The sequence below is a fragment of the Varroa destructor genome, unplaced genomic scaffold, assembly GCF_002443255.2.
Source record: "Varroa destructor unplaced genomic scaffold, Vdes_3.0 BEIS01000005.1, whole genome shotgun sequence".
Classification (NCBI taxonomy): domain Eukaryota; kingdom Metazoa; phylum Arthropoda; class Arachnida; order Mesostigmata; family Varroidae; genus Varroa; species Varroa destructor.
In genome coordinates, this window is record NW_019211458.1 from 30758420 (window position 1) to 30783240 (window position 24821).

General features: G+C 38.2%; 4 protein-coding genes and 1 long non-coding RNA gene across 18 annotated transcripts; 3 read left to right on the forward strand and 2 right to left on the reverse strand.

The window, feature by feature from the left end:
- The first annotated feature begins 1157 nt into the window (after positions 1–1157).
- On the forward strand, positions 1158–6559 carry LOC147755551 (thiol S-methyltransferase TMT1A-like). Of its 4 annotated transcripts, none has more exons than XM_086991807.1 (6): positions 1158–1941; positions 4157–4356; positions 4554–4706; positions 4907–5127; positions 5581–5736; positions 6278–6559. In XM_086991807.1, the coding sequence occupies exons 2-6, from the start codon at positions 4167–4169 to the stop codon at positions 6356–6358; spliced, it is 801 nt and encodes a 266-aa protein (XP_086847933.1). In that variant the 5' UTR covers positions 1158–1941; positions 4157–4166; the 3' UTR covers positions 6359–6559. The 4 variants fall into 4 exon arrangements, with proteins under 4 accessions (XP_086847933.1, XP_086847932.1, XP_086847930.1 ...); XM_086991806.1 differs by lacking the exon at positions 1158–1941 and adding an exon at positions 3053–3337 and having other exon boundaries at positions 4244–4356; XM_086991804.1 differs by lacking the exon at positions 1158–1941 and adding an exon at positions 3055–3337.
- A 528-nt stretch (positions 6560–7087) lies between these two features.
- LOC147755552 (uncharacterized) lies at positions 7088–9332 on the reverse strand. Its single transcript, XR_015329502.1, has 2 exons — positions 9015–9332; positions 7088–8225 (listed from the first exon to the last, which is right to left on the reverse strand). It is a non-coding gene; the product is annotated as an uncharacterized LOC147755552 (long non-coding RNA).
- Positions 9333–9422: 90 nt separating this feature from the next.
- Positions 9423–13211, forward strand: LOC111251280 (thiol S-methyltransferase TMT1A-like). Of its 6 annotated transcripts, none has more exons than XM_022807719.2 (6): positions 9423–9548; positions 10209–10413; positions 10792–10944; positions 11371–11591; positions 11749–11904; positions 12343–13211. In XM_022807719.2, the coding sequence occupies exons 1-6, from the start codon at positions 9480–9482 to the stop codon at positions 12421–12423; spliced, it is 885 nt and encodes a 294-aa protein (XP_022663454.2). In that variant the 5' UTR covers positions 9423–9479; the 3' UTR covers positions 12424–13211. The 6 variants fall into 6 exon arrangements, with proteins under 6 accessions (XP_022663454.2, XP_086847938.1, XP_086847936.1 ...); XM_086991812.1 differs by having other exon boundaries at positions 9433–9548; positions 10779–10944; XM_086991810.1 differs by lacking the exon at positions 9423–9548 and adding an exon at positions 9638–9894 and having other exon boundaries at positions 10779–10944.
- A 168-nt stretch (positions 13212–13379) lies between these two features.
- On the reverse strand, positions 13380–15306 carry RpL11 (ribosomal protein L11). Its single transcript, XM_022806006.2, has 2 exons — positions 14823–15306; positions 13380–13728 (listed from the first exon to the last, which is right to left on the reverse strand). The coding sequence occupies exons 1-2, from the start codon at positions 15187–15189 to the stop codon at positions 13493–13495; spliced, it is 603 nt and encodes a 200-aa protein (XP_022661741.1). The 5' UTR covers positions 15190–15306; the 3' UTR covers positions 13380–13492.
- Positions 15307–15369: 63 nt separating this feature from the next.
- LOC111250604 (calcium channel flower-like) lies at positions 15370–24728 on the forward strand. Of its 6 annotated transcripts, none has more exons than XM_086991815.1 (5): positions 15371–16114; positions 16519–16559; positions 22108–22258; positions 22536–22749; positions 23792–24728. In XM_086991815.1, the coding sequence occupies exons 3-5, from the start codon at positions 22126–22128 to the stop codon at positions 23982–23984; spliced, it is 540 nt and encodes a 179-aa protein (XP_086847941.1). In that variant the 5' UTR covers positions 15371–16114; positions 16519–16559; positions 22108–22125; the 3' UTR covers positions 23985–24728. The 6 variants fall into 6 exon arrangements, with proteins under 6 accessions (XP_086847943.1, XP_086847941.1, XP_086847940.1 ...); XM_022806005.2 differs by lacking the exon at positions 15371–16114 and adding an exon at positions 16151–16409; XM_086991817.1 differs by lacking the exon at positions 16519–16559 and having other exon boundaries at positions 15370–15942.
- Positions 24729–24821: the final 93 nt, after the last annotated feature.

Below are 24821 nucleotides of genomic sequence, written 5' to 3' on the forward strand. Positions count from 1 at the left end.
TAGGAACAATAGAGAGAGAGAGAGAGCCAGTCTGTAGGGGGCTACAAGCTTTATAGTTGACCGGGTGACGGATTGTAATTAACAAGGGAAGAAATGAGCTCAACTTTGGGGGGCAGCTGGATCAGACCGAACCTTAAAATTCTCTTTTTTGTGTCGGCGTCAGCATGCATGAAAGCCCTTCTACTAGGTAGTTACGAATTGCGTGTATGCACCAAAAGATAATCGATTGGAATTACTATTCATAAATCGATTAATTTTGTAACAGATATTTATTTTTAGTAGATTGTTGCACATCTTTTCAATTAACTTTATTCCACCCAATATGATGTAAACTATATTTTCTCGGAGAGTTACGACACATATTTTTTAAATGTTGAGCGTTTATACGTATTAAGGCACCATAGAAAAAATAAGCTTTTCGACCAGAATATAGGCTAGACGTTAAGGAAGCGAAATATATAAAGTAATTATAGAGTAAAATAAACTGAAAAGGGTGTCGTTTCTTTCTGTTGGGTGACATTAACACAAGGAATGATTTGACAAAGGGTTATGTTATTCAAATCCATTATTTAATATTTTTTAACGACGATAATAATTAATTTATGACAATGTTTGAGTGAGTTTCCAAATCGATTTAATAAATTTTCGTTGAAATTTGAAGATGATGAGTTTTAGTATGTTCATGTATAATTATAAAAGGTAAACTCTGTGCGCAATTTTATAAAATCAATAGAGAGATTAACTTACGAATTTTGCGGCAATCCATATTAAAATAGCTTTTGCTGTCAAAAGTGTGCAATTTTTTGTTCACCATTGCACCATTCACAAGCAAATTTAGAGCCTAAAAAGTCGCCACGTGAATGTAGTCTTCGCCCTTTAGTTTCTCGTATCGTATCGTTACTCGTACTTCAATTAAAAAATATATCTCAGCCTATGGAATTTACGTACATTTGTGTTGCATACAAAATATATATTCGTACAAAAAAATATTATAACGATCATGTCCTGTATTTTTCAACAAAAAATATTTTGTCCATTGCTTAATTCTCTAATCTGTCCAGCATTTGATCTGCTAATCTCATCATATATAAAGTATTATCGTAGTGAAGGCAATTCGATAAAGTTCGAAAAAATTCTGCCTGTTTATTCTTGCACTCGATTCGTAGCTTCTCGACGATCTCAACATACGCTTAATTTCCGTCAGTGCTCTTAAAATCTCGTAGACCAGTGGAAACAAATTGAATCCCGATTGATATTTAATTTTCAAGTTCTTTTCGTTGTTTATTATATATCAGTACCTTCTGCAATGTACCCTTACCCGGTATTCGATCCTCACAGTCAGCTGTTATGACTGAGCTAATTAAACTAACAAGGTTCTTGGCGCTGTTTATTCTATGGCACACTGATTTTTGTAGATAATATCATAATTAAAGATTCTTCACTTTATGACGAATATTAATCATAAATGATTCAGCGCCTCAAGCGCATTTTATTAATATTGTAACTTGATAATTTAAAGACGATTATGATTTAGTTTTTCCTTAGTCATAGATTCGTGCATAAAATATCAATGACCTCCTTTGGCTGTCGTTCAATACTGTTGTTGCATTTTTTGACGCTGTATGTTTGAAGGGCCGTAGTTGGATATAGTTGCTTCGGTCATGTCCCAGTCATTTCTTGACTAGCAGCGAACTTTAAAATACCGTGCGCTCAAGTCATAACAACATCCATTATCCGCGTCTCGACCTCCCGTGATCTTAATAAGGAAGAAAAAATAACAAGTGAAATAACCATTTGTAAAATGCGTCGACAGGAATATGCTGAAGGATACATTCGTGAAAATTTGTACTCAATAGTTACAAGTCAGAGGACAAAAGTACAAGTTTTACGTATCTTGTGAAACGCTTGACGAATTATCCAGTATATGAAGCTATTATAAAGGTAAATGTGCGGCGAGAAATGGCGACAAAGTGTAGTACAATAAAGAAGGCTCTATGTAACATTGGTAAAGCGCGCACAAATGCAGGCTATGGAGTCGTCTGTGCTCGAAATGTAAAAAATTATGTTTTCCTTTCTTTGTTCCTTGGAAAGCACAAGTGTACGTACTACAGTTTGATAGTTCAAGGTGAATTTCGATGGGAAAAGAGCCAAATATATATAGTACTATGTAAATTCAATCATAAGGAGTTTTAGTTAGATCTAGATTATATAAACAGAAATGGTCAAGGTTTGCACATTCGCATCGTATACTGTTCGTCATATATTTTAGAAATATTTGCCTGCGCAAACGTTCGTCTAGAAGCTGGCCATAATACTTCGTTTTCATGCTTAGGATACAATGTAGACTGTCTCATACGAACTGCGATAGCTATTAACTAAAGCATATCCACTTGAAGCGTCAAATGAGGACAATTCCACTTTGATCTTTTCCGCGTATCCGTTATGAGCTAAATAGAAATCAATTTAGCTTAAGGGCGAAAAATTTGAAAGCCACAATCAGCTGAGTAGCGGGCAAGGTGTGGGTGTTGGTACCCCAGCCGCGGCAGATTTACCAGGCCATGGCTAAATTGCCCGCTTCAGAATTCATTATTTTTTTTAAATCATATTTCCCTTACCTATCTTTGATGCACTAGCTAACCCCATTTTTTTCTATTGAGTTTCGCTATTGAACACCGGCAGTTGTGCTTGGTGTAATACATAAATAAATTAATTTCAAGTTCATTTACAATATAATAACATACCATACGGATACGACATGGTAAATAATATATCTGAATAATTCTTCATGACTTCAGTCTTTTCGAAATGAAGCAGTTCGTGCCGGACGATTTTTGAACATCTACTTGAATAAATGGACCGCCGGCTATACTCACTATCCATTCCTTCTGTACCGAGTGCATATAAAAACGTGATCAATCGTTTGTCAATCGAACCAATGAAGGTTGCGTGTTCACAGCTCGGATCGACAATACTGGCTAAACATAAAGACGAACTGGCTACCCTGGATAAATCTCGCTCGTCATAGAAGGTCCGTTCTCGCTGTCGGACTGTCTAGCTTTAGTTCCAATCAACAAGGATAGCATGTATCTCTCTGTTATTTTTAAAAGTCTGTTAACTTAAATGTGATACGTAGACAGAAACTAGAGTACTTATGCTGAAGTGCTGCTTCTGCGGCATAACTGTTCATGATACTTGTAACGCCATTGATATAAGCGAGATATCTATGCGTGCACACTGTGGTCTTCACTATGTTAAATGTAACAAATGACCGTTTATCGCTTGTAAAAGCATTCGAGAAGACCAGGAAAATAGAACTTCTACTAACAGGCTCTTTCGGGTATGTAAGTTTTATAGGAATTGTTCATGTTCAAATTCTGACTCATGTTATGAATGTCAAAAAAACTTCTGACTATTGGACAAAACATTGCTCATATCAACACATTATGCTTGTTATGAATCGTCATTCGCTTTGACACGTTATGTCACAATAATCAACAATAAAATTATAGGCATTTATTTGTCAGAAGCGGCTATGCCCTTTTCGGTTTTTCTTGCTATACTGTATTGGTTAGTGGAACTGCATAATTCCTTTCAAGCCTAAAACGAGCATAAGCGACTGTCATTATACATTTATTAACATGACATGTAATATATTTGCAATAATATCTTTGTCTGTTTACACGTCAGAAAATCAGCTTCGTATCCGAGACGAGTTCTGGTATTGCCATAGCTATGGATGATGTTTTATTGTAGCTACAGTCTTATATCTCCGTTTGTTATATTGCCGCACTCCACTGTTTTATTAATATGGTCAGCAGCACTAAAAATATTAAGTATATACATGTACTTAATATAAACATGTATGATTCAGAAGAGGTTTAATGGATGTGGTACGTGAGAACAACAAAAAAGAAAGTATATATATATATATATTTATTTACTCTTTATAATATAAATCAGTGCATATCATGCAGTGTATGCCAATCCCTATACTCTTCTTAGGCACCGCAGTAGAATCATCATTATTTTGAAAATATTATAAAGAAAATTATTGAGTACACGTAAACTTTATTGTTACTCTTTCATCTCAAATCCGCATCGGGCTGTGAGAGAAAATATGCCTTAACTAACACGGCCATGTTTAACGGACTTAAAGGGCCGCCGTCATGGCAGCCGAAATCAAGCTAAATCAATTAGTCACTCATCTGTCGGAGATTCGCACCACGCTAATTGAAAATCGCAGATTTATAGTTGTTCCGGCTGCTGCAGTCCTTGGTTATGTTCTACTACGGGATCCAATCAGGGATGGATGTGATCGTTTTTATTCGTGGTATTACGCAAACTACTGTGTCGAAAGTAAGCCTAATACACTTTTTACCTACGATTCGAAGTCGTATATTTTCGATTTTCGACATACGATTGACCTCAACTAAACAATGTTTGTGATGGAATAGATAAACAAAAGTATAGGTGAATATACAGAAAGATTTCAGTCGTTTTTACATATGGTCATAATGATTGTGTGTGACATATTTCTGCTTTTTCCGGTGCAGTATTTAGAAAAACACTCGGCGGCTTTCGTCAAGAGTTAAAGGATCATCTGTCAAGACAACACTGCCAAGATCCCCAGCCACACAATGATACAAGGTTGCGAATTCTAGAGATTGGTATGGGATCTGGCTTCAACCTGGACTGCTACCCCAAAAGTAAATCTTTTCTCCTGCTTGTCTTCGATTCAGCTCTCCGGCTTGTGGCTTCTTTGAGAATTAACATCATTAACACTTTTGAAAAAGGCAGTTAACATAAACACCAAAGTAGTCATCAGGTGCAAAGTGGCCCAGAATCAGATAAATGTTCATTACCTTTCTTTTGTTTGTATAATGTCCCAATTTTCCATACATTTCAGGTAGCCGCGTGGTAGGCATTGAACCAAACCCCTACCTCATCGACACCTTATTGGAAAAACAGAAAAGTCACCCTGAACTTGTAAGAGTAATCCGAGGTTATGCCGAAGATCTCGCGGATATACAAGACGAATCTATCGATGCTGTAGTCAGCACTCTTGTTCTTTGTTCTGTGCGTGACGTGGATAAGGCTGTCCAAGAAGCGAAACGAGTCCTTGTTAAGGTAGTTGGCGTGTGTTTCGATCTCGCATGTTTAGGCAACGTACAGCTTACGATTTTTTATACCTCAACTTTAATTTAAGTTGAAGTATAAAAAATCGTAACTCCACACTATAATTTTAGTGTGGAGCTTACTTGACGTCTATGATTGGTAGATTAAGTGCCAATGATAAATTCGTTCTGCTGATTTTTGAGCGACACAATGGAAATAGTTTGAGTGACAAAATAATGCGGCGGGACTAATCCTATAATACCCAGGCTCGTCTATCAGTTGTCCGCGGGAAGTTTCTCTGTTCGATTTGAGTGCAAACTGTAACTTATTAAGCCTAGTGCACGCAAATTGTTTTACTTGTTTAGATTATAGTAGCCTTAACATTACCTTAAGTTGAAATGATACTAGTCGAATCGAAAGTCGACTAAAAAGCTTACCAAACTACGTGAATTTAATTAATTACAGGGCGGACGATTGTACCTATTCGAACATGTGCTAGACAGCTTCGACTTCAAGCGCCGTTTAGCACAGCGTCTTTTGAATCCCTTTTGGCGCTTTCTTTTTGACGGCTGTGAGATCTCTCGCGACGTCAAGACATCCCTTCTCCGTCATGAATTCCAGGTAGAATAAAAGCCTGATTTTTCTTATCATATTTTTTTGCAAAAAAGTCCAGTTTGCTTACTGCATAGACAATTTCAAACAAAGCGACAACGTCTCTAAAAAGGACTCCGTCTTGAGAATAATTTGAGTTCGTGATTGATTCTTAAATTCGGACGGATTGAACACTTTGACATATAAAGTGAGACTCAGTTGCATTTTATCTCTGGAATAGATTTACGTTTTATTTAGCAAATCTTGCAGCTATTGGCACTCCAAAGCGATTTATTTTTTCCTTTAAGTACAAGAGTGAATTCTATTTCCGCTGCTTCTAGAAAGGTCTCCAGTTCAAGTTGATTGGGGCAGATGTTGGCAAGGAGATTAACGTCTCACACAGTTTGTTTGTATTTATAATCAATTTTACATTGTTCCATTGATAAGCAGAAAATCCATAATATTTAAACTGGCCGACACCAGCAGAACATGTGTGCATCGTGCGTGAGCGTTATCACTCAACTTCCCACAAATGTCGTCATATTAACGAGTTTTTATATTTTCCTTTTAGCTTACGAATGTCCAGCACGACGTAGATTTCTTCACCTACCTAACTAGCTCTCATATTAGAGGGTATGTAACCAAATGCTGAAAATGACTCACTTAAAATACAACAACATAAAACTAGGTGATTTAGAAACGTTTAATATGCTATATTTGTTGTGATGGTATGTTATTAAAGACACACCAGAAGACATTATCTTATTGCTAGCGAACACCGTGGCCCTGTAATATATCCCCGATCAAAAAAAAACGAACGATTTACAATAAATGTTAAACTTTTTTTACAAAATCGCGCAGTATTTTATAATATTGATTTTCTTTCAGTTAAGTTAAAGAAATATATCAGCTACATAGCTCGCTAGCTGTCGTGTTTATATATAAATTAGAAGTTTAGGCAAAGCTTTACGATTCCATCTAGATGAAACGAATGAGAAATAAAAAAGGCTCGGCCACTTTTTCTCCTTAATCCTCTAAAAGAAAGCCGATTGGTGATAAAAAAAAAAAAAAGAAAAGGACAAAAAGAGTCCGACGAAGTATTATCATAACCGGTAAATTTTGCCAGAAATTAGTCGCTTGGTAGAACGGTCCTCTTTCCCCTCTGCCGTTAGTGTCAAACCAATCTGAGAGAATCGGGGGAGCAGACACCAAAGTAGCAATTCTTTAGGAAGGAGCATAGAAGTATGAGAGAGAACCTAAGTGGCACCTGCTCGAAAAATATAAGAAGAAATTGTACAGTCATGATTTTTCGCTTATTATTTTTTCTCTAACTTTTGCTGTTCATAAGGAGTTTCGAGTATGTTATATAAATCAAATAAAATAGAAAGTAACCAATATATCTTTTATTCTTTTTTTTAACGCTGGAATACAGTGGCGATAGGTATATGTAGCACAACTATTAACACTATTCGTTGTATCGTCCACCCAATATTACGCTAAAGAGCCGAAGAAGAATTTTTTACGTGATCAGTCATAGTTTTAGAGACTCTTCCATTTGAGACGGTTAATCTCCACGAGGCAGTATTCAACAAAACGTGGAAGAGAAATTTTTATTTTTGACAAAAAATTTTTCAAAGCAAAGAAAAATTCGCAATACGAATTTTACTAGTCAGTTAAACATATTGGAAACCCTGGCTATAAAGCTATACAATATACCAGTGACACTTTTTAGAATAAAGATTTTCTACATTATTATCTACTAGAAATATCGTGTGTCATTTTCAATCCTACAAAAAAAGTTTTTTGCTCTTTTCTCTGCAAGAAATTTGGGATAACCTTAAAACGGCCTTACGACAGGAGTAGATGTGCTTATTTCGATATTGCCTAGTTTCTTTAATACAATAATTGTATTTTTTGAAGTATCCTCCTTTTTAGGACTTCAGAAACCTTACTCCCGGCGTTAGTTATTTGATCAATACTCATGTTTGTGCTTCAGTTAAAAACTTTTGAACTTTTGTTGATGCCTTCAATCGTTATCTTCACACCGTCAGGGCACGGTTTTTGGTAGATCCATAACTGTGTATTCTTTTACTGTGGAGGATCGTTCCTTATGTTTTGTTAAAAATAAGAGCGTGTAGATTATATTTTTATTTTTATATCTACTATATGTAGATTTGTATACCTAAGTTAAATACCTATGCTTTCACGACATTGTTATTTCTGTCACGGTTACTATAAAACCATGTCATCAAATTCGCACCAGTAGCCAAGGTCATAAAACACTTAGGTGCACGACGCCAAGCAGATACCTTTTCGTGGTATCATACTTGCCAATCTAGGAGACAGACTACAAATCACGCTAATAAAAGTAGTCGGAGAGCAAAGTTTGTATAGACAGGGAATGAATACACTGGCACGGTATACCGTTGATAGTTCTAGGACTTGGAAATTTCTTGACACCGCTAGTTACAGCCATCCGGTGCGTGTATACGTGTGCACTTCAGCATCTCTGTAAATCTCTAATAAAAGCCAAACATTTGGCAAAACTACTTATTTGATGCTCAGGTAGTATTAGTTTAGTGTTTTTGTTCTACCTAACATTTCATTCAGGCAGCGCAGAAAAGTACCTGTATAATGTAGTGGACCAGAGACGTTATGCATCCTTTGTATAGGTATGTATTTTAATTCAATGGGTTGAAAAGAAACTCGCCGAGACTTACAGGAAAGCGTACAACCCGCGGGTGGGACTACTAAGTCCATCTGAGGTAAAAAGTCTCACTAAACGATCGGAAGCCCTTTTAGCAGGACCTTCAATTCAGTAGGCCGGCCGACTACTGTGCTTCTACCATGGGTCTCTTGACTTATTGTAAATTTCGTCACCTATGGGATGCATTTGTAGCTTTATAATGCAACTGTCGAGATATCTTTAGTCGAGACATCAGTGGATTAAGAGACCATCGATAAGGCGCCGTTCATGCTGCTACTGTCGAGATATTACCGATTCGGAGCCAATTCGCTTTCCGATGAAGTAATATAGTGTGTTCGCATTTTTATCCCAATTCACTTGTTTCTATTAAATTCCATTGTACCTGTTGCTAGTTATTAACGAGAGTCGTATACTGAAACTGTAACCTGAGTGCCTCGTATTTTTAATAGAACCACGGGCAGACTAGTTCGACACGCTTCGCTGGCTAAAAGTTGTCTTCCAAGTTTACGTCTGTCCAGTCTCGATTACGGCACTCAATATTGCAACCTAATTGTTTCCATTTAGTCGATAAATTATTATGGACATAATTATGAGCATTTACCTGTCGATGGCGTATAATAGCAGAACTGTCTAGAGGGGCGTTTCCTCCATTGTAGTTTCTTTCGAACTGACCCTAGCTTCTATTGTACATGACAGGGTTATGCAAAGTGTACATCTAAATCAGGCGAATGGCCTTGAAAGAAGATGGTTTTTATAAGGACGCGCTTGTAGCAGATATTAAGGTAATAACGTCATATGGAATATAAATGTCTGTAGATTATTTCATTTACCATTTAACATAGATTTCACCTTACGTTTATAAAAAGATGAGTGAAAAGCTCTTGCTATATATATATATGTATATATACGATTCGTAATCCTAGTTCTGCGTTCGTATGATTTCTCTGCTTCTAGTGTAACTCCTTGCTAGTGTGTCGCTTTTTCGTGATAAGGTAATATCCTATAGTGTTCTATTCTAGATACGTGGTGCCCAAAAATGACGTGATTGCGTACAAAAGTTAAGCATATGATGTCGAGGTTCAAAGCCGGGCGTAGAAGAACTTCGCTTTGTGCTGGAAGGGGATGGCGGTCTCAAGTAATGTTTTACTAATTTCAAATATAGTATCCTTTCTTATCCATATCATTTTCTTTTTCGAAATTCCCGCGCAAAACAGAATGGAATACAAATCAAAGAAGAAGAGGAGATTCATTTTTCAACCACCTTAAACGACAGCGACTGCTTTAGAATTTAACTAAATGTTGCGCGTCTTTACGCCGATTGCACATTTTTTTTTCTCTGACTCACATTTTGTGGTTTGATCAATATGTTCATGTGTATTTATGTTTCGTTTATTTTTTACTCTTGAACGAAGACGTATGACCTTCAAGGTAATAGATGTAAGCTGTTTTTGAGGCATTGCTAAAACAAAGACCGAATGACCGTATGTATACTGTACTATTTATCATGCGTTAAAAAATAAGAATAATATACTGAATCCTATTATTATTATTATCCTCTCTATTATATCGTACCGTTGATGTTTTCACTAGATTTAGTGCAGGCCAAATGCAACGTAATATAGTTTAATTCTTGTTTGAATATGCATGAAACATGCTAGCGTTGTAATTTAAAAGGTAAAGCATGCATGCTTTTCTATTCAGCATACTGCGGGCTGTATAAGCAATCATTACCCAAAACGTTGCAAGGGTACGTTTCTCTTCAATCAGTAATGAGACGATCTTTGGGTAATTGCAGATGGCATACGGAATGTCGTCAACCAGAGAAGCACTTTCTCAGCTACTAGCTTATATACCGAAACTTCGTTCATCTATGGTTCAAAGTCGACGCTATGTCGTCATTTCCATCGCTGGTCTTATGAGCTACTATGTTCTTCGCGGCTATATCAAAGATCGACTTGATCGCCATTTTTTCTTTTTATACACCGAGACTTACCTTGAAGGTATGCTTTTGCTGAATGTATACGGTGATCGGTTATTGTTTTACAAGTATATTTAATTTCTACTTCTCTTCAGAAAGGACATTTGATTATCATCCAAATATGCTACATTTTTTCCAAACAGCTAAGTAAACAGCGCTTTCCTTAACTAGAGCCTATGTACTGAATCAATCAAATCATAATATTTCCATATAGTAGTACTATGGAATGTACATAATTGGATATAAATAATTTAGTTTAGCACTAGTTAGTCGGTAAGTCACCAATGTTGATATCGAGCACATGTATTTAATATCTAAAATTCTTATTATTATTATTATCATTACCATTATAACAGCTAAACATAAATTTAGTATTGCAAATAATAGGTTGTCCTTATAGCCATCGACCATGCGCTTCTGAACTTCCGGGAGTCAATGAAAGATCTCATGATCAAACAGAACGTCAGAAGTCGGCAAGGTAGCGAGGATGGCGAGCTTCGTATTCTAGAAATAGGCATGGGACCTGGATCCAGCCTTGATTTTTTTTCGGAAGGTACGTTGAAAATGTATGTTTCTACGAATCTCATATATCCGAATTCGTCACAAATAAGTCAAGGAAAATCGTAGGACTTACCGCCAGTAGCTTTAGATAGAAGCTTGAACATCATGTTTTTTGTTCTCGCTCTTGGATTTATTATCGACTAAAAAGATAGTCAGATGAAGAAAGAGCTATGGCATGTCTTCCGGTTTGGTTGTGGCTTAATAGGCACAACCGCACTATTTGAGTGCAAGCTATTGATCGCTGATCAGTTAATCATAGCAGCAGCTACTCCAATTAAAAGGCATGTGCTTGGATCCGTGAATGTCTCTTTTACCACAAACTTGTTCATTTTGCTAATATCATTTAATATGTACTACAGGGGTGCACTGAGTGGTTGGAGTAAGGATAATTATTACATCTGTCGTTATTTACTTACAGATAGCTACGTTGTAGCAGTGGAACCTAATCCATACTTCGTAGAATTACTTCTGAAGAAACAAAAAAAATACCATAATCTGAAACGCATAATTTTGGGAGGTGCTGAAGACCTCTCAAGCATTGACAACGAGTCAATCGATGCTGTTGTCAGTACGCTGGTTCTTTGCTCAGTGCGCCACCTTGACAAAACACTCCAGGAGGTTCAACGAGTTCTCGTCAAGGTCTCGTCATCTGCTGCGTCTATTCTACATAGTCATACTAAGCTTGATACGATATTATGAAACCTATTCAAATTATGAGTCCTCTCAATATCAGCATTTATGTATGTAGGACTTCACATGTAAACTGTTTCAATACTAATTCGAAATTAAATTACAGGGTGGGCGTTTCTACTTTTTTGAACATGTAGCTGACACCGCTTACAGCAAACGTTATATCTTTCAAATCGTTCTTAATCCATTCTGGCGAATTTATTACGACGGTTGCAATATAAATCGCAATACCAAAGCAGCTTTATTGCGCTTCGGATTTCAGGTTTGTAATAGAACTAAAAACTAACTATAAAATTATAATATATGTAGGAGAGACCTAATGCGAACTTAGCAGTTTGTTAGGCTGTCAGGGTTATTTAAAAATGTTTATATTAGATATGATAATAAAAATAAATACAAGGATTTTCATAGACTAGGTTTTAAGTTGAACATTAGCCGTGTGTACAGTCCACTGAACCGCTAAATACAAAAACGCAGACTATTTTAAGGTTTAGACCTTTAATATCGGCAGTACCTGTTATTTGTGTATCGTATTGTGGGGTTGATTTTGTTCATGTTCCCTTTCAGACTGTTTTGCCCCTACTGTATATCTTAGATAGATCTAATGATCAGTCATACGTCTTTAGATTAATTGGCTCTTTATGTATGCATTGGCATAACTTGTGTGGAATCACACTTATGTTCGTTAATTTCATTTCAGCTGACGGCGGTGACGGAAGGCGATGGCTTTTTCAACTATTTCGTCAACAATTACATTGAGGGATATGCTACTAAATTATGAGTGCGCAAAATATCACAAAGACCGCAAACTACACAAGGAATAGTAGAAGCACACTAATGAGCGTTGTTGGTTTTGTAAAAAATCAATATCGTTGATTTAATCGTACTTGGCCCTCAAACTGTGGACCAAGTTGCGGCATAAACCGAAACAAGAAGGGTTGAATGTAACTATCCTAACCATCCGGCCTAAAACTTACGCAAACCCAGGAAAGGTGTTATATATATACAACCCTTTGAAAAATAACGTAATAATAATACACGTTTCATTTGATCTAAATCCAGTATCACTAATGGGTTGGAGTTTGTCTAAAATCGATGTCGACCTCGAGTCAATGCGTGTGTTGACATACCTCTATATATCAACATTACGCCTTATGCCTACGCCCCGTCACTTGACACATTTGATGCCGAACGTTTCGTGGAACAAAACAGTTTCCTAGCGACCATCTTTTATAAGCAGTGTAGCATTGCATGGATATGTTATTCCCATTGTTAACATTACTACTTTCCAACCTATGAGCAATACTTTTTGTGGTAATGTTATTACAATACTATAATCAATTTTAAATAAAAATGCTTTCGTTTTTAGTCACTTATCGAGATAGTGACAGCTATAAAAAAATTTTACTTAATCATAAATGTGCGGTTTTGCCAGCCAAATATATACCATGTATAACCATAGTATTGCACTTAATTGGTAACTAGCTTACCAGAACAGCTATGAAATAGTCCACGCACAGGGTGCACATTTTCTAAATAAACGATGGACAATTACAACATACCCTTTAAGAGTTGCTGTTTCATCCGTAGGTATTTACGTCGTCGACAGTAATTCCCCCAATGTCCAATTGCGTCTCTGTTCAGCAAGCCCAGTTTAAAGCGTATACATACGTCTAGCATGATACCTCCACTAAATACCCAAAATAATGCGATAGATTGAAAGAAAAACACCATACATCTTTTTTTCATTATCAACCATCCCTTATTTCTTTATCGAAAAAAAGTCCACAACGGTCTTCCGCGTAAACGGGTCGTCTGCTGTATGTGGACCTGGATTGGTTTTCACCCGTTTACTTCTTCTTCGGGGGCAAAATGATACCATCGTACTTCTGTTGGAACCATTTGATTGATTCCTCCTTCGTTAGACGGTGTTGGATTCCGACTGTGCCGGTCTTCCTCCGACGGTGGGGCACGTTGTAACCGGCGCGACCCAAAACAACGAAGAAATCAAGACCGTAGATACCAATTGACGGATCGTACTTAATTCCCAGATCGATGTGCTCCTGGATGCCGAAGCCAAAATTACCTATGGACAGCCAACATTGAAATCCAACAAAAATCATGTACAAGTCAGCACGTAGGTAGTGTTTGTATAGACAGACCCACATCGAATAATCGCTTTTGGTACACTGATGTGCAAGAATGGTCATCCATTATATTCGTTGCGTATTCGTCTGCGAATCTTCGGATTGTGAGTTGTGGTAATTTCAGTGTTTTTGATGAAGATTTTATAAATTTGGCTACAACCAAGCTTGAAATTACGTAGCTTTCCAAACTTGCTGTTCTACTGTGTTCTAGAGCTGACCCTAACGCACATGCAGCTTATGTAGTATAATACAGACCGAACGGCATTATAGCAAGCGGAAACGTACAAGATACAAGAAAATATAAGTTAATGAGATGAAATAATTTATTGCACTTTGGTCAAACGGAATTGACATTAGCGACAAGAAGTTGAAGGCCTTTAAGCCGTTCAACTTACGAAATCATCAGCTTGCATTGGGTACGAAAAGCACCCAATGCAAGCTGATGCGCTGGTTTCCACAGTAGTCTTCTTGCTTCTGAAACCACGATTAACAAAACATATATGATTAATCCTATAATGATCGCAAATAGAAGCAAACTATTTATGCAAATTATGATCCCACAGCTTTTGAAGCAAGTACGATTCCTTTCTCATGTAAAAAGAACATGTTCCCGAGATTCATAAGACACTCTTTTTTCATGACCGTGTGTCCTATCGCGTTGATAATATAGATCTAACAACAAGTACTACGAGTGACGTTGATCTCGTTTTGCAACGGCAACACAATATCTACAAATACTATTTTTCGTTGAGGTGACCACCGCAAACACAACTCCATTGAGATCTGTTTACCAACTGGAACACTAGGACGCATACATTCCTAGAACAATGACCATAAGAACTCAAAGAAAATCACGCCGGCCCCTGCGTTTCGTAATGTTTTGAAGAAAGCAACTTCGGCTTTACCACAACACACTCTTCATGATCTATGCTGTAATCTTGCTCACTCCTTGAACTTATGGTGTGTTTTCTTGAGACAATATAGCACACTTCTGGTTGTTGTCAGTTACAGAAGATGTGCCCACAAAACCTACCGGTATCAGAAAACATATCCTTGCGCAGCTCGTACTCGCGGACCTTCAGTCCTTTTTCGAGGATCTCCTCGGCCTTGACACCACGAACGGTGCAGTGGACAGCAATCTTCTCATTACGACGGATACCAAAGGATCGCACTGTGTAACGGGCCTTGGAGAACACTGGAGTTTGGCCCGTGAGTTGTTCTAACACCTTGGCAGCGCGAGTTAAACGATCGCCGGACTCACCAACGCAAATGTTTAAGCAGAGCTTTCGGATCTTGATGTCCCTCATCGGGTTCTTGTCTTTATCCTTTTTAATGGTATCTGCGCTGGGCTTCACGCCAGAAGCCAACTTCGTGGCAACGACAGCCTTGCCCTTAACCATCCTGCACTGGTTAGCACCTCCAATCTGATGAGAAAATTGTAATTTTCACCAGTTTTTTTCAGGAAAACGCCACGTGCCACCCACGGTAAGATGGCGCCGCGGAAAAGGCGGGATGAACTTAAAACACGGACGAACCCGATCAGTTCTAGAGATTCTACATTCTAAACGACGGAACGCATCACTTTGTTTGAGTAAAAAGCGACTGAGGGCCAATTTTAAATCCAGTAGCGTATCGTATATTGCATTTTTGAATCAGTAGGATATATTGCCGATATGCTGTGTGCATATACATTTATGAACTATACTGGTGATTGTTCCAGTCTACTTAACATACTATACAAGCTGCAACATAACGTTCTCGAAGGCTCTATTCCGCTCCACACCTACCAAAACCGTGATGATGATATGGTTTCTGATTACCAGTGATTTCTAACCAATAAGTGCGCTATGAACTCGAGTCTTAACCCTTACTGGCGGCAACCTTCAAACCCTTTGCGTATCCATTTGGAGCGCGCCTCAGCAAACACTCACCTGTTGCATCGGGGGTGCCTATCCTATAACGAGTTCCGCACATAAGTGTGATAAAAAATTGCTTAATCTCTTACCTTTCCCCGTCAAGGTAGCAACATCATCATCACCATGGGAACTTGTTACTTTGTTGATGAACGCCACCGCTAAACGTCGGGAAAGTTGCCGCTATTCGTATACTGTGTTGAGAAATAGGATCAGCCAACAATTTTTTGAAGCCCACAGGTAGGCATAACAGGCATCCTATGTGATGCGGCTTTAACCGAACACCCAGCAAACGGACTAATCGGCGTGCGAAAGTTACTGCCCACCAGTGTCCTTCTAGAGCACTCGAACTGCCTCAAAAATATAGTTCGCGAACTATATAGTGTGACACCTGGCTAACCCACTCTGCAAGGTAATATTCGTATGGCTGGTAATCTTAGTGAAGATGATTTGCGACTTAGCAGTCGATAGGCAATTAAACACGAGATAAGCTCAAATTAGTGAAGTGGTTGGCCGCCAAGGATATAATGGTAAAAGTGGTAGTTCAACGGTAGAATATCAAGCTTTCGGGCTGACGTTAGAGATGATTGTCAGCTGCGATGCTGCTTCGATTTGCTGTCTAGAGAACACCACAACGCCGATTACGCAGCATGCAGGTGGTGCGACGTTGTCAGAAGGCGGCCCTCGATACACAACGCGGAATAATTGTGCGATCAACAAAACAGGCAAAATACGCTAAGGTCAAACATTGTATGTCTTTAATGAACGTTGATAAAAGGAAAATTCTTCTTTTACCAAGCTAATCCTTTATTCTAGGGAAATTCTCTGATACACTGGTGCTCGTCGGTTTTGACAAGGTTGGTAGAATCAATTCAAGATATAGTGCCATAAACAGATTGATGAACTCGTTCAAAGATAAAATTTCTCTTCAAAGCGGTTGCCCTTTTCATTATATATAGCAATTCCCTGAATTTGAATAGATAACGGTTAAGAAGAACAAAGCATAAGTTTTCGGTAGCATTAATTTCATTATTCTGAACCTTCAAATGACGTCTCCATTGTTAAAAAAAGTGTGAATTATGACCGGGAGATCGTTTGCGGAGCACAATACATATTTAGGTTGAATCCAACAGTTTTAATTTTGGTCCGTGCTTTTCTTCATTGATTTGAAAGCTTCTCTCAGTTATTCCTTTTTGCCAGTCATGGATTCAATAAAATGCGCACTAATTTTAACGCTATCCTTTAAACCTTTTGAAAAGTAAAGATGTCTTTTACGCACCGCAAGAGTTACATTGCAAAAAAACAATATAGAGATTTGTGAAATTGTAACTTTTATTATTTGGGGACCGAAGTAACGCCATCGTTGCAGGTCTTGTTTTATAGAAAAAGTTAATTTGCTCATCAGAATTGATGAATATGCTTAAGTTTTGAATCGTATTATTATATTAATATAGTATCGTATATCATGCGTATGACTGTTACATTAGTAACAGTCAAACATGTAGAAATCTACGGGACCGTCAGAGTTGCTTAAAATCGTCCCGGCTTAAATTTCATAGTAGGTGTATTAATCTCGAGAGAATAATGCTCTAATCTACATAAATAAATGATTGACCCTAAATAAGTGAAAAAGATAGAACAAGCGACCGATAGGATATGAAGCTAATTTGTAGCAACTGACCTTAAAACATCGTCCCATTATATTCAGTTTACTGATTTTTACTAAGTTTTATTCGGTAATAAATCAATCAGACTAGACACTCAAATTAAACTTGTTCGAACTACGAACCTATGGTAGAGCAAATGCTCTTCATGCATCAAATTTCGTTATATATTGTAACTCTATTGTACGTCGAATGCTCGTGACATTTAAAGTTATATGAGATGAGGCACTTCCAGAAAATTACTGGTTAATGACTTTTCAAATTCACACATTACAACACAAAAATTAGCCATTTAATTAGATTAATTAACCAGCAACTATTAAACACTGCTTGCTAAAACTTCCCAAGCGTCTCTATAATTTACTAATAATAATGATCCGATTGGCTGTAACAGATCACTCTTACTGCATATTTTATCAAGACTTGTCTGTTTAGATTACATCCACCGAAAGCGATTTCATATGTTTTCATACTCAATTTGCCTATGAAATAAATATATACAATACAGCTTGGTCTATATAACCCGAGTCGATAACAATATCTCTTGAGTCATTGACCACGAGATTACGCAGCGTTACGACATTAAAAAGCGTACATGAATGCTATTGTGGTAGGTGCATGCACTGTGGAGCTTGCGGCCTATATATTAGCTTGGTCAGACTGCCATCTAGACCACACACAACTATTCAAATGGGCGCGAATCGATATTTGCCTCTTTACTCGACTGCGTGTGCAGGCTATGTTTTCGTATCAAAAATGCTTAAAGTTCTTCAATGCGCATGCTCCTTTTTGCGCACTTTTGCGCAGGGCAGTTGAAGCTGGTTCGACTAGGGAACAAGATTCAGCTACTACAGACCTGTCTGACTGATACACATGCAGGTCAACTTTTGGGCAGTTATCTACCTTCCGTATATGAAAGGTTTCGATTACCATTAACAACGGTACTGTATCTCGTTTTTAGAATACAGTAGTTCGATAGTGACTGATAAGAATCACATTTTTATTTGTTTTTTTTTACCTAATTGTATATCTGATACAGCCATCTTGTAGATGGGAAGCTGAGAAAAGACTCATTAAATGCAGACCTATAGATTATGCACGCTTCACAATCTTAAGCAAATACCCAATTGGCCTAATTTTAAGTGTTTAGCATATTTCAAACGTATAATATAGCGATTATACTCGATTTACTTGCACATACACCTGACAAATGGGAGAGACGTTACCGTAACCGCAGTGCAGATATTGGATTCGAGCTTTGACAATTATTATGTTCGCAGTTTCAATAAAGTCTACCGTTAAGCCATGGCTTATGACACTAGACCCCTCCGAGCTGCCTTGTCTATACCGCGTTCACCTTCGCTCGACTATTGAAGCCCAGTGTGCAGGCATTATTAAAACGCCGCCCCAAGTTACCTTCTCCCTACCCAGCCTAATGTGAGAGAATTTGAACCACAGTAGAATCAAGATCTCCAATCAGCATTGGTTTACGAATACAACATATAGAAATATAGCAGGAAAGTCATTCTTTTTTTATCAGTATCTGCAAATGCCATTTACGTACGGCATCATTCCAAGTTTGACCTTTCTCACTCTGTTGTATCAATGACAATCAACAGTTGTCTCTATGTTAGAAAAACGCTTATAAATAATTTCCTTCTGAAAATGAAATAAATCTGAATATCCTTTGGGTAACCGACTTAGCACCAAGTTTGGTCGTCTTGATTGTCGCTCGCTTACTCTCTGTGTTCACGATCGTTCCATTAAGCACAATTTTTTCGACTGCACTTCGAAAAAGAGTTCCGAGACATTATCTTGAAAATGACTGTTCGCCTAACTGCTTTCATAATCTATGAGCCGGATGTGCTTCTTTGAAGTTTTCTGTTTCTTTGATGTCGAATGTCTCCATACAGGGTGAGTTTCATAGGTCTTGCGTCACATATCGACGCGTTAACTCTTTAACCTGTGTTGACGTATTGCCTGTATTGGTGCGCTCTGGGAGTTGGTCAGCATGTCTGCTGAAGCGTTGATTCTGAACTATAGCACCGACCTGTTCTCGCACCCGTTTTGTATCCAATGACGGATCAGCGGCTAAGAAAGCTCCAGTCAGCTTTACGGAATCCAAGAATGCAGTATAAATGGGAAAGGACCCGACCACTGCGGCCAGATTACGACGGCCACATTGCCGTCGCATTATACCTAACATAATAGATTAGCCTTGTTCTCCGCTTTAGCCTCTTTTTCCGCTCGGTCTCGATGCTGTGGGATTTTAGTTAGCTCGATGTTGTATAATGACAGTCTACTTTAGAGGAGGCTGATATACACTAGAAATGCCATTCTGATTTGTAGTCGATCGGATGAGTGTCTTGGAAAGAGTGTGTGTCAGAGAAAACTTTCTCGTTGACAATGATGCTGTCATAGCGGCTGAGTTACGTTTTCGTCGCGCGAACACAGCGGTAGTCCTTTGAACTAGTTGACGCTGCTGCTGCTGCTGCTGCATCCACGCCGACGGCGTGATTGTATCGGCGTATCGTAACAGCCGTCACTGTGATAGACATAGGCAACTGAATCGATGCTTACATAGCCTTTGCTTATACGCCTTCCCAGCATAAAGCTGAACAGACCTTTCACGTCCACCCGCGTGTGCGTAGAAGTGTATCATTGTACCTAGAATATATATTCAGCTACCGAATACTTCGTCGCTATGTCCGGCTACAAAATTACATTGAGTGTAGTTAACCTATCTAGCTAGTACATATGCAAACATGGTTTTCCTTCAACGACAGTGTGTTCAAGTACTAGGCCTATGGAACGTTTGTCTATCTGTTGGCCAGGGAAATTTGGTAGTTTTGCAATGGGAGCGTGATCCTGTATCGGATCGAGCACACAGTAAGCTCTAAGTGGGCTTCATGACCCAGCAGAGTTGTAAAAGGGGGGGCGTGTTGATTGATCATCGTTTGTACTACACCAAGTTCGAGTCAATCTTAAGCAACCCGTGAGTAGACCAAGTCTAATAGGGATATAGCATAGTTGATGTGAATCGTTGCTACTGCTCCTAACTGAATGACACAGTGTGAATTAGTGAAAGCGAGAAAATATCCAAACGAATATTCATTTGCAGGATAGCAAAAAAACACTAGTAGAAATCAAATCGTTTGTATGTTTTATCTAGATAGTAACAACAAGGAAGAACCAACGACCTAGATTCAAACGTTTTTAGTGATAATTGTACGCGTATATTTGGCGTGTATGCAAAAGAGTAATTAGTAACTCTTCATTTTTAGACCATCTCTGCCATGCACCTTAAACTATTTTGCGAAAACAAAAAAGAAATATTTTGCGAACAATATTTTGATTGATTTTGTATTTTACGACTGTAATACCGTATACCGAACGAAGTTTTACTGTTTGACTAATTTTCACTTGCGCTACGGTGCCATCAACAGAAGATGTTTCTTTTTATCCGAAATACATTCTCGGTATTCAATAAAACTACCTTGATGATTCTAGAAAATGTATGGTCAAGTCACTTTTTGCTTTGTGTTACGTTATATACCCTGTGTAGTCCCCACCTAACTAAACGTACATAAGTGAAATCCTTCAAATATTATGATTGAAGTCATATTTGATTCATGGGGACATCCTTTAACATGTTTTTTCTAAGCATTCTTAGACAAGCACTAGATACTATGCTAATGCTGAAGATTTCTTAGAATAATCTATACGTACCTGTTTAGTGAGCTTACATAATATACTTTTCGGTGATTCGAAAATCCTTGCTCCGACTAGATTATCACAAATACCAGCTCATTCTGCTATGCTCAGTATAAAATTATCTCTGTATGCACAAATGACTTAATCATGGCAGTATCTGAAGCTTTTATAGTATGTGATTAGTAGTTATTTAATTGAAACATTGCATCGTTGTTTGGTTAGTCATACTCAGTAATAGATAATTTTCGCGGACCGATAAGTCGTAATTGGACTGAGTCTTCGTGTTTTTAACATCCAGTACTTAAGCTGTCAGGTATTCCTTCGGACAACAAGGTCCCAGCACCAAACAAAGTACGTCTGCACCCAAACCCGAAGTACCGCTTGTTTTTCTTTTAACCTAGATATCAACCACATTAAACACTGCGTTATTACGGGAACATTTTTCTGAGAAAGAATTATTTGAGTAGTTGCCCATCGTTAATATCAATCTACTTGATTTGCCTATTCTTAACCCCAAGTAGATGTAAGGGCATGTTTGACTTGTGATTTTCAATGTTGTACAAAGCCCTAATGTGGTTCTAATTCGAGAGACACTCGTTATTCCTTGAAGTAAAAGTGCTAAGTCAGTCGGCGTGCCGTGTGTGCACCAAAGGTGGCAACGATACGTCACCGTACGAAAATATTATTATTCATCAAAATGTGTAAATTTGAGCTAACAAAATATTCTGCAATATTTCGGATGTTGACTTCATTGAACAGACTCAACCTTATAAAACACCAATTGTTTTTGTGGCTTTTATTATTCTATGGCCCGTTAGAAAATCCAGTAGGAGCCACCATTAGATCTGGTGCCCCTGCTGAGTCCAGTTGTAATCGGAAACACGCTCGTCATTAATTATTTCTCTTGATATAGAGTATTACTGAGGAGAAAAAAATGTATTCGAATGTTTCTTTATAGATGTCTGCATATATGCTTAACTTTTCGCTAATTCATTTAAAGCTTTATTTGTTGTCATTTTCTCGTCAGTTTCGTGAATATTACAAGATGAGTCAAGGGGGCTTTATGAAGAACTTGCCTCGGGAGGCGCTTCCGAATGCACAGGAAATCAACGCTGAGGACAGTGTGCCTTGGTACCTTCGCTACGGGGCCCGTGTGCTCGCGACTCTCGGTGGTCTACGTGAGTGTTTCGCTCGATAGCAATTTAAACGTACAGGCTCAGTTCTATAGTTTATTGTTCAGTAATGAAAGAATGCTGTTGCCGGCTTTACTCACTACGATGTACAGATCGGGTAAACTTGCTGCCTTCTTAGTTCCAAGGTTGTATTTCAAAGCTTTTTCTTCTGTGTCTTATCTATCTCACTATTAAAATTGAACGGAACTCGTCGAGCTTTCAAATTCTATCCACTCAATGACAAACGATTACATTTATCTGTTTAATAATTGTTCGCCCTTAGTGTCGATATTGTTAGGTGCTCTTGCCGTGCCTTTAGGGGCAGTAACTTTGTCGGGTTCGAGCCTGGCCAGTGGAATAGTGGCGGCAGTGATCGGCGTATTCGTCACGCTGGTCGAGGCTCCTTTTCTCTGCAGCTTTCTGTCGTTTGCCCAGCGACCTGGACAACTTCTCGAGAAGAACAAGTCACCGTTCTTCAAGGCGATTCTCTATATTGTGTATGTATCGTAAGATGTTATAGTAACTCACCGACTGATAGGTGTGCAGCACCAACGTCAGCTCACTTCTTCCCCACCTAAGTGAGCCATAGCAAAAGTATATTTGCACATTATGCGCAACAAGCGCGGATTTCTCATTGCGAGTGCTTATCGATTTATACAATGTTTCGGATAAATTGAGAACTCTCTTTGAGAAGCTGCTTGTTTTGACAGGTACTTTTTACTACAAAAAAAGCCAAATTTTTTACAGCAACTGACAAAGTTATCATGAGACAGATGTAGCAGGCCCCTGTTCGGAGCACTTAGTTACTGTCCAGTGTTTTGGTGTCATATGGATCTCTACGAGAATTATAAACTTTTTATGTGGCCCGAAACCGAAGGACACATTGTTGCCCGTTAACAAGCAACCTTGAGAATCTAAGAAAAACCTCTATGGGGCAAAGCGAACGCTCCGCAATAGAGACTGAATGGAATAAACTCTAGCATTAATCAAGTTGGCGTAAAAGGCTATTTTCGATGATCCCGTAACCATCTAGATTAGTCTACTATCAGCTCAAAATTCAACTCAGCCAGATTTTTTTGCTCTTTCGGCTGCTGTGCAAAACCTCAGCAAGTCGGGTTGTGCTAAAATCGCTTTACCCACAATTATTAGTAAATAGGGAATCTGCAGAAGGGCATTTGGCAAACGACTTAAGAACGGCTTAGGCTTTTAATTTAGACCGTGACTGAAATAAATGGTACTTATTTTAAATTAACAAATAAAAAAGCTTTAAGTAATTTTATTCGAATCTCGATTTTCATTTTTATGCAGCTTATAAACAAAACGTCATCAATTTTGTTTATTTCGAACGTACTGTAAATAGCTAAAGCAATTTGCTTATGTTTATCCTGTAATAGATAGATAAAAACTGGTATACAAACGATGTACAACGACTCTTCAGATGTTTTTACGTGCTTTTTAATGTTACACTCCTTAAAAATTACTTACGTTTCTCCGGTTGTCACCCGTACAACAATGATAAGTGGACATTTCGTATTTCAGATTAGGACTCATTCCCCTCTTGATTGCGGTACAATTTGCCTTGGTATTAAGTTCAGGCCTGATTCTGCTGGCTGGAGTGATTCACGCCGTTATCGGATTCGGGCGAAAAGCCTCACGTGAAGAGATGACGGCAGCAGCTACAGGACAGTCACCCAATACCATGGAACAAGGCATCCGAGCACCTGTTTACTAAGTGTTTAGAAGGACACCAAAACATCTTTGTAGCGTTAAACGCATTCGACGGGACGTTTTGAGACAGTACGGCCTTGATGGACCGGAGAAATCGGCACGAATGCAGAGATATCAAACACTAGTACACCATTTATCGGAACGTATGAAAGTGGCCATTCGGTAATCTCTATATAATTTGCCCACATTTCTGGAACGCCGTCGATTTATCATTATTTTGTAATGTAGCACAATTCATACAATTGTAGGGTTCTACGCATGTGCCGACTTGAGCCCGTCGTAACAGACTAATCAAACGGAATTCAATAGGAATACGGTGCCGTAACAAAAGAAAATTGTATCGTGGGAAAAGCCTCCGCACACATATTTGAAAGAAGGTGTGTATTTACATCGTATCGTGATTTGAATAGCTAGCACTCCACATCTGATTCAATGGCACGGTATGTGCATGCAAAATAACTTAATGGATTGTGCAGTCGTAACTGGCACAAAATGGATTTCGAAAATGACCGAGGCGCTCAGAAACCTCTAGGGCAAGCAGCTACTGGAGTCACCTGGTGTTATCAATTTTAGACAGAGATGTATGATGACTTATTTTTATGACTGCTCTATGTTTACCGAATAAAGGGAAAATAGATTTAGAAAGCATATTTCTAGGAAGCAAATGATTTTAGCTATAAACACAAAAAAAATGTACCTTTGGAAACAAAAATAAAACAGATCCTTAACTGTTAATTAAAATAATCTACTAGAGAACGCAGTCAATCAGCATTAACTAAATATAAGGTTACCATAACTTCAATAACGATTTAGACGCCAGGTCTTTCACACGACCATATTA